Source organism: Monomorium pharaonis, chromosome 8, assembly GCF_013373865.1.
Source record: "Monomorium pharaonis isolate MP-MQ-018 chromosome 8, ASM1337386v2, whole genome shotgun sequence".
Taxonomy (NCBI): domain Eukaryota; kingdom Metazoa; phylum Arthropoda; class Insecta; order Hymenoptera; family Formicidae; genus Monomorium; species Monomorium pharaonis.
In genome coordinates, this window is record NC_050474.1 from 4471649 (window position 1) to 4488740 (window position 17092).

The following is a 17092-nucleotide window of genomic DNA, read 5'->3' on the forward strand; positions in this document are numbered from 1 at the left end:
CACTCCTTGCTCACTCTTCGCTCACTCCTCGCTCACTCACTTGCTCACTCCTCGCTCACTTACTCGCTTACTCCTGGCTCACTCCCGACTCACTCCCGACTCACTCCCGGCTCACTCCCGGCTCACTCCCGGCTCACTCCCGGTTCACTCCCGGCTTACTCCCGGCTTACTCCCGGTTCACTCCCGGCTCACTCCTTGCTCACTCTTCGCTCACTCCTCGCTCACTCACTTGCTCACTCCTCGCTCACTTACTCGCTTACTCCTGGCTCACTCCCGGCTCACTCCCGGCTTACTCCCGGTTCACTCCCGGCTCACTCCCGGTTCACTCCCGGCTTACTCCCGGCTTACTCCCGGTTCACTCCCGGATCACTCCTTGCTCACTCTTCGCTCACTCCTCGCTCACTCACTTGCTCACTCCTCGCTCACTTACTCGCTTACTCCTGGCTCACTCCCGACTCACTCCCGACTCACTCCCGGCTCACTCCCGGCTCACTCCCGGCTCACTCCCGGTTCACTCCCGGCTTACTCCCGGCTTACTCCCGGTTCACTCCCGGCTCACTCCTTGCTCACTCTTCGCTCACTCCTCGCTCACTCACTTGCTCACTCCTCGCTCACTTACTCGCTTACTCCTGGCTCACTCCCGGCTCACTCCCGGCTCACTCCCGGCTCACTCTTGGCTCACTCCCGGCTCACTCCCGGCTCACTCCCGGCTCACTCCCGGCTCACTCCCGGCTCACTCCCGGTTCACTCCCGGCTCACTCCCGGTTCACTCCCGGCTTACTCCCGGCTTACTCCCGGTTCACTCCCGGATCACTCCTTGCTCACTCTTCGCTCACTCCTCGCTCACTCACTTGCTCACTCCTCGCTCACTTACTCGCTTACTCCTGGCTCACTCCCGACTCACTCCCGACTCACTCCCGGCTCACTCCCGGCTCACTCCCGGCTCACTCCCGGCTTACTCCCGGTTCACTTCCGGCTCACTCCCGGTTCACTCCCGCTTACTCCCGGCTTACTCCCGGTTCACTCCCGGCTCACTCCCGGTTCACTCCCGGCTTACTCCCGGCTTACTCCCGGTTCACTCCCGGCTCACTCCTCGCTCACTCTTCGCTCACTCCTCGCTCACTCACTTGCTCACTCCTCGCTCACTCTTCGCTCACTCCTCGCTCACTCACTTGCTCACTCCTCGCTCACTTACTCGCTTACTCCTGGCTCACTCCCGGCTCACTCCTGGCTCACTCCTTGCTCACTCCCGGCTCACTCCCGACTCACTCCCGGCTCACTCCCGGCTCACTCCCGGTTCACTCCCGGCTTACTCCCGGCTTACTCCCGGTTCCCTCCCGGCTCACTCCTCGCTCACTCTTCGCTCACTCCTCGCTCACTCACTTGCTCACTCCTCGCTCACTCACTTGCTCACTCCTCGCTCACTTACTCGCTTACTCCTGGCTCACTCCCGGCTCACTCCCGGCTCACTCCCGGCTCACTCTTGGCTCACTTCCGGCTCACTCCCGGCTCACTCCCGGCTCACTCCCGGCTCACTCCCGGCTCACTCCCGGTTCACTCCCGGCTCACTCCCGGTTCACTCCCGGCTTACTCCCGGCTTACTCCCGGTTCACTCCCGGATCACTCCTTGCTCACTCCTCGCTCACTCACTTGCTCACTCCTCGCTCACTTACTCGCTTACTCCTGGCTCACTCCCGACTCACTCCCGACTCACTCCCGGCTCACTCCCGGCTCACTCCCGGCTCACTCCCAGCTTACTCCCGGTTCACTCCCGGCTCACTCCCGGTTCACTCCCGGCTTACTCCCGGCTTACTCCCGGTTCACTCCCGGCTCACTCCTTGCTCACTCTTCGCTCACTCCTCGCTCACTCACTTGCTCACTCCTCGCTCACTTACTCGCTTACTCCTGGCTCACTCCCGGCTCACTCCCGGCTCACTCCCGGCTCACTCCCAGCTTACTCCCGGTTCACTCCCGGCTCACTCCCGGTTCACTCCCGGCTTACTCCCGGCTTACTCCCGGTTCACTCCCGGCTCACTCCTTGCTCACTCTTCGCTCACTCCTCGCTCACTCACTTGCTCACTCCTCGCTCACTTACTTGCTTACTCCTGGCTCACTCCCGGCTCACTCCCGGCTCACTCCCGGCTCACTCCCGGCTCACTCCCGGCTCACTCCCGGCTCACTCCCGGCTCACTCCCGGCTTACTCCCGGCTCACTCCCGGTTCACTCCCGGCTCACTCCTCGCTCACTCTTCGCTCACTCTTCGCTCACTCCTCGCTCACTCACTTGCTCACTCCTCGCTCACTTACTCGCTTACTCCTGGCTCACTCCTGGCTCACTCCCGGCTCACTCCTGGCTCACTCCTGGCTCACTCCCGGCTCACTCCCGACTCACTCCCGGCTCACTCCCGGCTCACTCCCGGCTCACTCCCGGCTCACTCCCGGCTCACTCCCGGCTTACTCCCGGCTTACTCCCGGTTCACTCCCGGCTCACTCCTCGCTCACTCTTCGCTCACTCCTCACTCACTCCTCGCTCACTCACTTGCTCACTCCTCGCTCACTTACTCGCTTACTCCTGGCTCACTCCCGGCTCACTCCCGACTCACTCCCGGCTCACTCCCGGCTCACTCCTGGCTCACTCCCGGCTTACTCCCGGCTTACTCCCGGTTCACTCCCGGCTCACTCCTCGCTCACTCTTCGCTCACTTCTCGCTCACTCACTTGCTCACTTCTCGCTCACTTACTCGCTTACTTCTGGCTCACTCCCGGCTCACTCCCGGTTCACTCCCGGCTCACTCCCGGTTCACTCCCGGCTCACTCCCGGTTCACTCCCGGCTTACTCCCGGCTTACTCCCGGTTCACTCCCGGCTCACTCCTGGCTCACTTCTCGCTCACTCCTCGCTCACTCACTCGCTCACTCCTTGCTCACTCCTCGCTTACTCACTCACTCACTCCTGGCTCACTCCTGGCTCACTCCCGGCTCACTCCCGGCTCACTCCTCGCTCACTCCCGGCTCACTCCCGGCTCACTTCTCGCTCACTCCTCACTCACTCACTCACTTACTCACTCACTCACTTACTCCTCACTCACTCCTCACTCATTCTTATTCACTCATTCACTTACTCCTTACTCACTTCTCACTCAACAACAATAAATGTATAGATAATATTTATACAAATTTGACAGCTGTCAAAATTCAATTGCAATGACAGCTACTCTTGCAACACGAAGTAAGCGCAGCGAGAGTACCAATTGGCATCGCGGAAAAGCGACAACAATGATCTTCGAGAAATGCGAGCAATTGACTTTACATGCCTTTTTTTAGATAGGATTAGAAAATATATGCATTTAAAAAACAAAAAGATATGGCTTTAATAAAAGATGTGTACTGTTTTCGTTTATCTCAAAAGATACCACCTTGAAAATAATAGTACGCATATATTTCTATCTAAATACATCACAAAGTAATGATGAAGATAATAACTGTAAAAATATAATACTAAAGATAATAAAGATAATAACGAAGAAAATTTAACTTTTGTATCTAGAATAATTTTATGCAATTTTATTTGATATTTAATAGTTTTATAAGGTAATTTTATTGTAGATTTAATCTTTTTAATATCTCATGAATTAGTAAGATTATTTTATTATTAAAATATTTTATTATATTTCATTGTTTGCGTAAAATATTAAAAGATAGAAAATATATAATTATTATTTAAAAAATTTAGAAGATATTATCGTATTAATATATATATTTATGTCTCTCTCTATACTATTTCTTTCATCACCGGATAGTAATAAAGAAAGGTAATATGTAATGACAGAAACTTACTTTCATGCAACATTGTCATGCCGATTTATTTAATATATTTTTTTATTGTAATGTAAATTTGTTATAGACAATATATCAGTAAAATACTTTTATTAGTAAAAGATTCTATTTTGCATTATGCGCAACATATTAAATCAGAAAATACGTATGTTATATGTAATAAAAAAACGATATAATTCTCCCATCGATAATTATATCTGTGGCTCGCCATGAAATCATGGAAATAACATGAAACAGCCATAGCAGTCGTGGCCGAGTGGTTAAGGCGTCTGACTAGAAATCAGATTCCCTCTGGGAGCGTAGGTTCGAGTCCTACCGACTGCGAAAGTGGTAATTTTTTTTTTTCTAATTAATATACGCATTAATATAAACAACTATCAAGTAGATATGGAATAATCATTCAATATTATTTTTTTATAACAATTTATATGTGTATCGTAGAGATATATGTATACTATAATGTGATAATACTTGTCTATTTCATAACCGATATTGCAAAAAGAGATATTTGTGTTACGATTGCGCGATTTCAATCACAATTACGTCAATATGCCATAGATTTACCGTATCAGTTGATGAAATTTTTTCCAAATCCGAGATAAGTCGTATCCATGCTGATAACGGTCATAAAATAGGGGATGTACAAAATTGCAACGATACAAGTGAAGGATTATCAATCATAAATAAATGGAGAATGAATTATAAGAGAGCAATGGTTCTCAATGAATCAAATTAGGATTATTTTGTATAAAACGTTCCGTCTGCGATTATAGATAAAATCAATATACAGTTGATTTGTCGCAATCGTTTACCATCTATTTTCCTTGACAATCTGATGTCCTTGCGTAATGCTATTACGTACGTATTTCTATATATGACAAATTGCATGATATAATGGATCAATAACTTCTCCGATCTCAGACTCAAGTGCACGCGTACCTAGAAACAACAGCGTTTTATATTCATATTCGACAAACAGCAGAGCGGCGTAATAAAGTATACAAAAGGAAGAACGAAAGATGAAGATAGCCATTTACTATCTTTTTGCTTTTTTAGCAATAGACGTCGCTCTTTCAAATTTTTATCAGGAAGCCTACATCGATCAAGCGATCCAAGAGATCTTACGAACGATCGAGCGGCATGATGTCATTATTAAAATTCAGAAATCCGATATCTATGATGGAGCACAACGTCTGCTTGATGCCGTCGTCTCTAACGTAGCAATAACACGACCGACACAGATCCTTACCTCCGGAGGATTTAGCTCCCAACCGAGAGACTTGGCTTCTTCCCGTACCCTGCTGATCTACATTTATGCGTCGGACGACGATGTCGATGACGCGGAACTGAATGCTATCCTGGACGATATAAACTCGATGTCTCATCCCAAGCATATGCCGAAGCTCCTGTTGATAATCGGCTCAAACAAAGGTACGTTGGACGGTCGGCGCCAACTCAAATACCTGTGGGATCAAAAGCTCTTTGACGTGATTATCCTAGAGGTGTCCTTTCACCCGCGGCATTCAGAGCCAGTTTTAGTGGCTGTACACCGTTTCAATGGCTTTAATGAGGATTACTCGAGAATGACCGTATACGAACGGGGTATCGACTGGTATCCAAACAAGTTAAGGGACATGCATGGCAGTACGTTCAAGGTGATATTTGAAGATAAACGTCCTTACGGTACTTTGGAAAACGGCATAGTAGGCGGCCTGGCCAGGCTGTTCATGAACGCAATGTCAGACGCTGTGAACGGCACGGTGGTGCATACGAGCGACTTGCAAGAAAACGACATGACGTACAGTGCCGAAGGACTCGTGTACGAGGACTGGTACAGCACGCAGCACGAGCACACCGTCGCCATCGGCGACGACAGAATCTGCGCCCTGGTCCCGGCAATGCCACCAGCGAAGTACCTGATTGATTTTTGGAACATCATCATCGCGATCCTATTCGGTTTCCTGCTGGCGGCGGTGATGTGGTGCGTTTCGATGATCATGAACGTTGGCAAGCGAGTCCGCAATCCTCTGAACTCGATCAGCTTGATCCTCGGCATGGCGCCGCATCACGGACCCCGTAGCCTCGTGGAGAAGATACTGTTCGTCACTATGGTGATGACCGTGGAGGAGTATAAGATAATTTTTCAGGCGGAGTTGCTTGAGTTTGTAGTCGAGTTCGCAGTTAACACGCGCGTGTCAACCTTTCAGGATCTGTACAACACCGGATTAAAGGTGGTGGTCACGCCGGTTGTGTACGACGAGCTTGCGGCTACCGAGGGACTGTCCCCCGAGTTCATGAAGAGATTCGTGAGCTCAGTCGAGGAGTTTCAAAATAAACAGGGGATGATGGATATCTCGAAAGCGTATTTTATGTCCGAGATTGAGGGTAAATTGAAGGAGACCAAGTTGAAACGTGTGTATGGCAAGTGGCTCTTCAGGCTCTCTGATCTGTGCGTTCTATCGCATTATCGCGTGCACAGACTTCGCGTAAAGTCGCCTTTCAAAAATGAAGTTAACAGCGTGCTGCTCTCATTAGTGGAGTCCGGCTTTACGGATAAGTATGTCGACGATTTCTGGAAAGACGAAAAATCGGGACGCAAGAGCGACGGCGGAATGATGAGCCTTAGAGATTATTCCGTGTATGTCGCTTATCTCGTTATTATTGCGGGTCACATTATATCGTTCATTATATTTCTAGGAGAAATAATAACGGATCAAATTTCGAAACGCAAATACTCTTCTCTTTCACACGGTTATTGCAAATCAAAGAAAATGTCAAAAATCCATGTTAAGAATACAGTGACACATAATTAAATTAATTTTTATAAATAATTTAAGTTAATTTTATAAATTATTTAATTAATTCAAAAAATTAGATTTTGGTTAAAAATATAACTAACGAAAGTGTTTCAGAATTTACAATGTACTTATTATTTTAATATCTTACACGTTATCACATTGTTTATCGCCAAATTGCACAAGTTAGATGAATCTATAGAATAATTATAATGTTACAAGATTAAATTATACTATCTTAGTAAAATCAAATTTTTCAAATCTTGGTAATTAAATAAGTAAATTAATGCTTCAAAATTGTTTTACCTTTTATACGTGAGAAAAGTTGACTGAATGACTGGAAATGTGTGAAATCTATATAATTAAGTATAATACAATAAAAATAAAATATTAATAGGTAATATATATAAGCGCTTTAATATATAAAGTTTTTTCAATCGCAATAACACGTTTAAAAATAGATTAATCGGAAGATCTTAGATTACAAACGCTTTAGTCGTTAACTAAAAGAGGCAGGCCTCGCTTGTACGATAGAATATTATCTCATGAAGGACGTATGTGTATAGAACTGTGTGACGCAAGTATAACAAATAAGAGTACGTGTAAGCATGAATATTGCGCTTCATTCGCCCAATAAAATCTTGCAAAACGATTTACAATTTGCATTTCGTTTAAGATTTGACACCAATTACGCAGATATATGCCCGGCAACTGTTACGGCGTCAGTCTGCGATATCGCACGATAAGCGTTTGGATTTTTTAATATTTTAAAACGTTATTGTGACCTCGTGAAGTCTTTTTACCACTACATATGATGATCAACGGATGTTCTTAATTCTATCATTCAAACAAATAATCGACAAAGTAGTGTTATAAAGATAATAATATTAAGGCGGATAATAATGAGATAAAACGCGCCTTGTTGGAACAACATTTGAAAAATATGAACAGAGATTATAAAGTTTCCACACAAAAATAACGTAAAATAGCGGAGTTCCTCATCAAGTCGATATTATCATAATTATTGCCATAATTTATATCGCATAGACGATATAGATTACAGCTTTGTTCTACAAAAATATATTAATTATTTTGATGCAACAAATCATCTCGTTTGCAAATTATTAGACAATGAATCATCGAACTCAAAAATAAAACAGCTCCTTTAAAATCGGCAGTGACGATTGCTGGCTTCACGCCCGCACAATGGAAGACTTACAATCGAGCGAATATGACTTATATTTTTGCCACAGGCGATATCGCGGCGTATCGCGGGATTGCTGTTGTAATTTAAATTGTCCGATAGCGCGTATCACGTGTCGCATATCGCTATCATCTTCGAAACGTGCGTGCCGCACGTGGATGCCTTTATCGTAATCATGATATTTGTCAGTGGCTTTGGCAGTCGAGATTCCTCTATTTATATGCCGCCCGAAATGTGCTCCATGAATATCTTTCGCAGCTTTATAAAAGTCAAAAGTTGCGAGAGAACATTTTTGAGAACTCAGAGATTTTGTAAGTAAAACAGCTAACAAATGCGATTCAGACTTTTCAATCTGATTGTGAGTCTACCTTGATTATCTCTATTTACAATGTTTTAAATATATTTTTGCTTCTCTCTGATCTGCCATTGGTAAAATGAAATTGTACGCCAATGGTTTTTCTTTTTTAATGTCAAGGATCAAGAAAGTGCTTCTCTCTATATGAAATTAAAAATGTCGATGTTTTATCGAGAAAATGTTTGTATTTTTTATGTCTTAACTATAACGTTTATTATATATATTTTAACATTTATGTAATGTATAGTATTACTATAATAAATTTAAGCAAGATGATCTAATTGTAATTTGAGAGAGAAAGAGAAAGAATTCAATTTTAATTAATTTTAAAATTTGTAAAATATCCACCAAATTGATGTCAGCAATCGCTTTATTATCGGCAATCGCATAACTGTTGTACATATATGTGTGTGTGTGTACAAAAAAGATTATGTTAAAATGCGAATAATCTGTGCTTGGAATGACGCACAAAATGTGGGGGAAGTGGAGGGACGATCGCACGGAGGGAAAGTCATTGGTTTGACACGCGTCACGCTCCTTTCTTTCGTCAGAAAAATAATGTAAAAAGCTCTTATTAAAATGTAAAAAAGGAGGATAAAAACATATAAGATTAACACGATTTTTGGACGCCGCGCGCCGATGAAAGTAAAGGAACAAAAAATAAATACACGAATAAACAGATTTCTCGACCATTACGACTGAACGGTCAGGTTAGCGTCAATCAATTGCGGTTAATTTGAAAAATATGTATTATTTATAAATTTATTCGGATAAAATCTTACCGGAAAATATTCCATTTATTAAAACGTGGCGCATCGTATCGTTAAGTCGATAACTCGACAAACCAGAGATTCAAAATTACATGGCTATAATTATGAAAGAAAAAAAGAGTCAATAACTGTTCGAGAAGATAGCTCGAGCAAGACAGAGACGAAGCTCAAAACGGAACAAAACAATAGATACTCCCACTGCTTGACGCAGATTGAAGAGTGGGATTTCCTTCTAGGGGCTCTGTGTGCAAGCGGTGCAGGCAGCTTTACTGCCGCGAGTATTTGGCATTGCTGTGACGCGTGCGCATCCCCGCATTTTTTTTACCCCCGCCGGGTTACTCTTCCCTCTATATATGATGACGTATACAGGTTGCAGCACACTGCTTTTGCTTGCATCCGCAGTAATCGAATAATAATTCTTGGGTCACGTTAGACCACGAGAGAGTGTTCACGAGAGAGGTATGTTTCCCAATTAAATACTTTTTATTTATTATTAATTTTTGTCATTTTTGTTCAGCATTGTATGTAATTTAAAATATTACAATTAAAAAGTTATTTTGGGTTTATGAAATATTATTTCGCTTTTTTTCTGTATTTATTATTAATTATTAATTTTCTTAAAAAATAGCCTTATGCAATTTAAAGCGTGGTTCATTTAATGCTTCTTACGCTTGCTAGCGTCATTTGTCCTTGCTTAATATTTGAAAAAAGAATAAAATAGTTCTAAGGGTATTGTTATGTTAAGTGAAATCCATCCCTGACCTAGAAAATTGTGATGAAAGAGAGATCATGTAATATATTGCTCATTTGCTGTAATCTAAAAAACAAACGTTTGTTTATTATTATATCATTATTTGCAAAATATTATATTAGTTTTTAAATGTGATTTTGGTCTATTAATGAATAATTTAGACCTATTGCTATTTCATTCATTTTCCTTATTCGTTATTTATTCATGACAATTTCCTTGGTCCATTTGAAATCTATGTTTTTAATCAGAATATTAAAAAAGTTTATTACTTATTTAATCGTTATTTTTCTTCTTAAAAACAGATAAGAATAAAAAAACTTTGCAACATTAGTCATGTATGATAAATAACTTTAAAGATAAATAACTATGAAAAGTAATTTAGGTTACAGTAGATCATTTCTGACCAAAGTAAATCTCTCATCAGTATTTGCTATCGCAGATCGATGATTCATAAATTTGTATATTAGCGGCATTTTTTATTTTACCTTTTTGCATTTACATATTTAAAGAAAAATTTCCGAAAAAATTATTGGGATTTGAATTCGGGTCTGCAAATTACAAATATGACATCCGTAACACTTGCGTTTTAAGCTGTTAACAATAAAATAATTAAACATTAATAAGCGGCTGATATAACAAACGATCCCTCTTCGAGATTTGTTTAGCAAGCAAGATGCGAGGTCAAACGCGTACGGAAATACTACTTGCACGTAGTAATCACGTGCACTTATCGGCCACCGGAAAATTACCTCTTGGATGCCTTTATTTAAACGCGCAAACATTTATCAATCATATTACTATAAAGACTACTTTATTTATACAACGTTATCTTTCAACGAATGAATTTGACAAGTTTAAGATTTTTTTTTTATAAAAGTATGAACAAATCTTCCGTTACAAACATTAAAAAAAAGATTTTCTATTAACTCTCTCTTTAAATATAATAAATAATTGATTTATTTTTATTAATTTTATTTAATTAATTTTATGTAGAATTTTATTTAATAATATTGTAATATTTAATACATTGTTTAAATTAATTTAAGTTTAAATTTAAAAAATATACCAAAGGTTTACTAAAGAAATTTATAATAACTAACTCTTATTAAGAAAATATCAATTACAAATTAAAATAAATAAATTTATTATAACATAATTACATGTATCTATAAGAAAAGTTAAAATAATATGTTATATAAGATTCTTGCGATAAAAATTTGTATCTTACACTTTCCTATTATTTATTTTAGGACTGCATTTCTATTATTTATTTAAAAATTTTTGTAATTACTACAAAAATTTGTCAGTTTATGAATTGTTCTTTTAAATTTATTACGAAGGACATATTCAATTTGCAACTTGTTAAAAAAATATAGGCTGGGATAATGGAAATATACAGAACCTTATATTGCAATCATAATTATTGATATGATAAGTCGAATAACTAAATTTTCTGTTTATTTTAATTGTTTTTAACTTAATTGTTTTTTAACTTAATTGTTTTTTTTTACAGATTGCAGTCACACAGGAAGTTTTACGAAAGGCTCTACTATGGCAGAATCTTTAGAGCAGATGTCAAAATCCGATACTATAAGGCTTCGTGATCGTCATATTGGGTAAGTAACATTTGTCTGAAGCATAAAATATAAAAAATACAAAACATTTTTTATTTGAAATGGATTTTGAACAATACAAAAATGTGTCGGCGAAAAAAGATGATTATTGCGATTGTGGCTTCTTTTGATTCTAGACAATCGTGCAAATTGTTTTACAAATCAAATCCATTGAAAATTGTGAAGGCCGAAGGACAACACATGTACGATGAGAAGGGCAACCGATACTTAGACTGCATAAATAACGTTGCACACGGTATGTACCTTTTAATTTTTTAAAATTAATGTGATTTATCATTAAGCCTCATTAGTAAGCATAATAATTATGGGTGTTTTGTATAGTGGCTCCTAATCGACACAATTTAATTCTCTTACAGTTGGCCACTGCCATCCGGACGTCGTGCGAGCTGGACAGAAACAGATGGCCTTGTTGTCCACGAACAATCGTTTCCTTCACGATAACCTGGTGGTATGCGCGAGTCGACTGGCCTCGCTTCTGCCGGAGCCGCTGTCCGTTTGTTTCCTGGTGAACTCCGGCAGCGAAGCTAACGATCTTGCTCTTCGTCTTGCTCGGACGCACACGAAGAACGAGGATGTCATTACCCTGGATCAGTAAGTTTTTGTTCACAACTATTGTCAGAATTAATGCTCTGTGTGTGTGTGTGTGTGTGTGTATGTGTGTGTGTGTGTGTACGTGCGATATTTCTACACTTCCTATAATTGAATTCCACGCGCTACGTTACGAAAGTTCCGTCGGTTAACGAGACGAATATGGAATGAACTTCCATTGTTCCGTTCCTACTCGGATCTTCTCGACGTAAGCAATGCCACATATGCATTTGGCTCAAAATATATTGGATATTTCAGGCTGAGAACAAACAAGATGAGAAAATTCACTGCCGAACTAATCAGACCGATTTGTCTTTTTCTTGTTTGCAGCGTCTTACCGCTCTAAATCGACAGAGACAGGGGCGCCATATTTTGGACATCGAGATCGAGCAAAGGTCCGGGCAAATCGGATGTGGACATCCGATTCTTTTCACCGCGGCGGAAATAGAATTCGCCGCCATAAAGATCTTGTCGCTGTTTTTAGGTGGCGTAAGTCTCACGACCGACGTACGTGCCAACACGTATGATTACATACACAATCTATATTTATTTTCCCTTTCTATCGGTGAAGACGATGTCGCTGAATATTGGACTGGACTTATCCGAGAGAGACAGAAAGAGAGCGACAGATGCTAAACGATGGTTCAGATGAAAATGTAAACGTAAAACAAATTTTAAAATGTAAAGACAAAGCGGAGTCACATCTGGCACCTATACAATTTTGTTGAAGTCGAGTGCCAATTTAAAAAATGTGTACAGTTGTGTAAAATGTTGATATAATTTGTTACATATTATAATATGTTGTATGTAATACTAAAAAATTGATAACGATAACAACGTGCAACGATAACTCATGTTCCAATTGTTAAAACAGCTGTGAACTTTGAGCTTTGTCTTTCTATTGACGTTGATAGCTTAGGGCAGCTCGAGATCACATGAATTAATAATCATTTCACGATTCTTTGCTCGAGTTTGAATGAATAGCCCTTAGCAACTACACGGACACGTGCGAATATCGTAGCCATGATGGGATCATCTTCGGCAACAATGGAAAAAAAGCTAAAAAAAAGAGTTACATTTTCAGGGGAACTGCCTTTACTTAATAAATTAATACTTATTAAACGAGATAATGATCAATAATTCTTAAAGAATTACATTAGTAAGCTTGCAGGGCTTCGAAGAATTTTAATTTTGATGAACGGCCAGAGAAGAAATTTCTGTTCACATTTATCTTTCTGTTTTTAGCGCTTATCATGGACATTTGACTACGATAATCGATATCTCGCCATACAAATTCAACAAGCCTAATGGTACTGGCAAGAAAGATTGGGTGCACGTGGTAAAGTATCTGAAACGTTTTTTTTATAAATGATTATCGATCAAGGATATAAAATTGTTTGTTTATTTGCGTTATCTTAATTTTTCTAAAGAAATCTTAAAATCAACAAGATATGGGCACAGCAATTAAAATACCTTATTTAATTAAAAACAAAATTTTAAGATACGGATCTGGCGATCGACAGATTTAAAGATTAGTCTTGCAATTAAATTCTCTGTTATTATAATACATATAATTAATTACATAAATAATTTCTTTATAGTAAAAGAATAATGTTTATCTTATTTGGTATTTTGTAGCATCAATATTGTAATTAAATATGTATTTCACATGTTTTATACATCTCTTTTCACTTTTAGGCTCCTTGTCCGGACGTGTACCGTGGAAAATATCGCACTACTGACTACGTTGACGAGGACCTTGGTGTTAAATACGCCGAGGATGTGAAGCAAATCTGCAACGACATCAAGGCTGAAGGACGTGGAGTTTGCGCCTACATTGCGGAAAGCCTCATATCGGTCGGCGGACAGATTCTGCCGCCGCAGAATTATTTCAAAAATGTATACAGGTGCGGAAACTAGTTTATTAATATTTACATATAAACACGCGCTATGCAAAGATCAGAAATATAAATGACAATGAGAGAAAAGACATAATGGAATAAATTGTTTTGCAGACACGTACGCGAAGCGGGAGGAGTCTGTATTGCGGATGAGGTTCAAGTCGGTTTCGGAAGAGTCGGCACACACATGTGGGCCTTTCAATTATACGGCGAGGATGTTATACCAGATATAGTTACACTGGGCAAGCCCATGGGGAACGGTCACCCCGTTGCAGCCGTCATTACAACGCCAGAAATCGCGCGTAGTTTCTACGATACTGGAATCGAATACTTCAACACGGTTTGTAAAGACTAGAAAATTATCAAGAATGGATGATAATTTTAGTTTAAAAAATTAATAACTTTTAACTTAATTAAATTTAAAAGATTTAATTTTTCAAACACTTTAATTATATTTAAATCACAAATTAATTTATTAACCTTTTTCTACGTTAAAAAATTATCTGTAATAAATTATAAAAGATATATTTCTATATACATAAAAATTTCTCTACTATTTCATGTAACTTAATCTATGAATAAAATATTAATTTTTATTTAATGCTCCATATTAAAATTGTTTTGAGTAATCTAACATCAAAAAATAATCTTTCTGATTTGATATAAGTAATGCTTTTCAAAATTAACATTTAATTTAATTTAATCTTAATGTAATTTTTAACTAAATATTAGCTTCGTGTTTATATAATTTTCAATATGAATTGATTTTATAAACCCGTTAAGTTTAATTTAGAAAATATATTAACTAAATATATTAACTATCCAACCTTGAACATTATTAACATTAGTGTTTCGGAAATTGCTGAAGATATCTTCCTAAAATATTTTGTAATTTTAGTATGGAGGTAATCCCGTGTCCTGCGCAATGGCGAACGCAGTAATGGAGGTCATTGAACGTGAGAATCTTCAGGGGAACGCCTTGAAAGTAGGCAATCATCTGATCGCAGAACTTAAGAAATTGGCGAAGCGACGGAGAATTATCGGCGATGTGCGCGGCGCTGGACTGTTTGTAGGCATCGAATTAGTACGCGACAGAATTAAAAAGATACCAGCGACGGCGGAGGCAAAGCACGTGGTATCCAGGATGAAAGACAAGAAGATTCTTGTCAGCAGTGATGGACCCGATAACAACGTTCTGAAACTGAAGCCGCCGATGGTCTTCACACTTGAGAATGCCAATCATTTTGTGTCCGTACTCGATGAAGTACTCGAAGAAGTTGACATTGATTTCGACGAGGTAATTTTACATCTTACTTAGACTTAGAGTGACCCAGCAAGTTGTCTAAAATAAAGTATCAATAACATACAATTCTTTTCATATAGTAAAAAAAAATTTATCTAAAGCAAAATATTTTTTAAAATTTTATTTAAAATATGCTTGTTTTTTAAGTAATGTAATTTATTATTATTTCAGGAATCCAGTACAACTATTATCAAAGCAACGATCTCATCCATAGAAGTCGACAGAAACACTGCGATTAACAGCGGAAATTCATTATTTGTTCATGCTAATTAGGTAGTAATATTCAGTAATGCTAAGTATATCGTACAAATATTGCAAGTGTTAAATTTATATAAAATAATTTTATATAAAAAAGTATTATTATTTTTAGGATAAATATTATTTCTTATTATGATATTTTTATACTATTTTATCGGAAATATACATAAATAAAGATTAAGATTATTTTAAAATAAAATAAGACAGTAGCATTAAGATATTATCAAATATAAATTAGTATGTTTCTACATAAATAAAGTTGTTTTTTATCTCAACCTTTGCTAGAAAAATAGAATTTATTTTGGTATAAAGAAATACATGTTTGTAATGTATGTTATGTGTAATGTATATTGTTCCTGAAATATTTTAATTTTAATTTTTTTATTTATGTATTGATATAACAATAATAAACTGAATTCAAACAAACAATTATAAAAAAATACAAATGCATGATTTGCTTCATTGAATACAAATAAAATAATGACATTGTACGCACTTGTTAAAGAAAAATAAACGTAAATTTAAACTCTGAAAATTATAAATTTTGAACATGTAAAAAATCACAAGATAAACGTTTCAACTCCTAATTGGATAAACCTCCTTTTCAACACAGTGAATATAGATATAGAAATTAATCGTTAAAATAGTACGTTAAGTTTAAGTTCTAAATAGAAATATCATAACGTAGCCCTATCTTACATAGGTGTTAAATTAAAAATTGTTGAAAAAAGTTGTCTGAAATGATAATTAACATTTAAAAAGAGATCGTAAAGATACTCAGATTACCCGAAACACGTACTCCAACTATATTATAATATGTGATAAATTTATATAAAGAAAAACAGCTACAATAGCAACGTAATACCAGTAAATTGTATATTATAGTAAATTATAAATCTATTTATCAACACTAATTTTCCTGAACTGTAGTATTTTCTTTTCTTAACATATTTCTCACTATTGGGTTTTTTATTTAAACACCTTAATTTTTAATTTTATTAACATTAATTTAAGAATTTTATTAATATTAACCTAAAGAAAAAAAGAATAAAACTATTAGAGATTATACATGATCATCCTTATTAGATCAACCGAACAAATATAATTAGATATAGTTATAATAATTAGATTTAATTTTAATTATTATCTAAAATTATTATGGAATTACTATAGATTGGATAGTTTTGTTTTCAGGAACATAATTTCTTGTTCAGCTTTTTGAATTTATCTTTACGTTTGTATAAAATCATGTCAAACAAACAAGTGCGAGCGAATATGAATAAATAAAAATAATCGCTTCAATCATTCAATGCCGCCATTTTGTTGTCATTTGAACTCTCATTAAAGTAAGTGATTTTTTATGTTTGTTTGCGTTGATTTATTTCATCGATAATTTGCTTTACATATAAGAATATAAGAATAAAGTCCCAAGCACAAAAAAATTAAAAGATTATGTAATTAATAGAATTAGATAAAAGTTTAAATAAAATTTTAAAAAAGAAAACTTAAAAAAAAGCATAATGCAGAATCTAAAAAATTAAGAGTAAAAATTCTCACTAAATTACAATAAAATTTGAATTAAAAAATTAATAAATTATATTGTTAAATATATACAGATATTATAATAAATTGTAATATAATAATCTTATTTGTTATTCTTTATCTTTTATTATAAACTAGCTATGCCCTGCCATGCGTTG

General features: G+C 37.9%; 2 protein-coding genes and 1 non-coding gene across 3 annotated transcripts; all 3 read left to right on the forward strand.

Moving 5' to 3' along the window:
- Positions 1-4075: 4075 nt before the first annotated feature.
- Positions 4076-4157, forward strand: Trnas-aga. Its single transcript has one exon. It is a non-coding gene; the product is annotated as a tRNA-Ser (tRNA).
- A 695-nt stretch (positions 4158-4852) lies between these two features.
- LOC105835907 lies at positions 4853-7730 on the forward strand. Its single transcript, XM_036291544.1, has 2 exons — positions 4853-5944; positions 6041-7730. The coding sequence occupies exons 1-2, from the start codon at positions 4853-4855 to the stop codon at positions 6644-6646; spliced, it is 1698 nt and encodes a 565-aa protein (XP_036147437.1). The 3' UTR covers positions 6647-7730.
- Positions 7731-9263: 1533 nt separating this feature from the next.
- LOC105835917 (alanine--glyoxylate aminotransferase 2-like) lies at positions 9264-15818 on the forward strand. Its single transcript, XM_012679581.3, has 9 exons — positions 9264-9416; positions 11222-11324; positions 11459-11577; positions 11699-11933; positions 13176-13269; positions 13629-13837; positions 13946-14171; positions 14730-15128; positions 15306-15818. Exons 2-9 carry the CDS (start codon positions 11260-11262, stop codon positions 15405-15407), a joined length of 1449 nt encoding a protein of 482 aa, XP_012535035.1. The 5' UTR covers positions 9264-9416; positions 11222-11259; the 3' UTR covers positions 15408-15818.
- The last annotated feature ends 1274 nt before the right edge of the window (positions 15819-17092 follow it).

Excerpts from the sequence above, each read along its gene's own strand:
- LOC105835907 (XM_036291544.1), top strand. The coding sequence starts at position 4,853 with ATGAAGATAGCCATTTACTATCTTTTTGCTTTTTTAGCAATAGACGTC. Across the intron at positions 5,945-6,040 it reads AGATACTGTTCGTCACTATG|GATCTGTACAACACCGGATT; the intron begins GTGATGACCGTG and ends TCAACCTTTCAG.
- LOC105835917 (XM_012679581.3), top strand. The coding sequence starts at position 11,260 with ATGGCAGAATCTTTAGAGCAGATGTCAAAATCCGATACTATAAGGCTT. Across the intron at positions 11,325-11,458 it reads CTTCGTGATCGTCATATTGG|ACAATCGTGCAAATTGTTTT; the intron begins GTAAGTAACATT and ends TTTTGATTCTAG. Across the intron at positions 13,270-13,628 it reads AGAAAGATTGGGTGCACGTG|GCTCCTTGTCCGGACGTGTA; the intron begins GTAAAGTATCTG and ends TTTCACTTTTAG.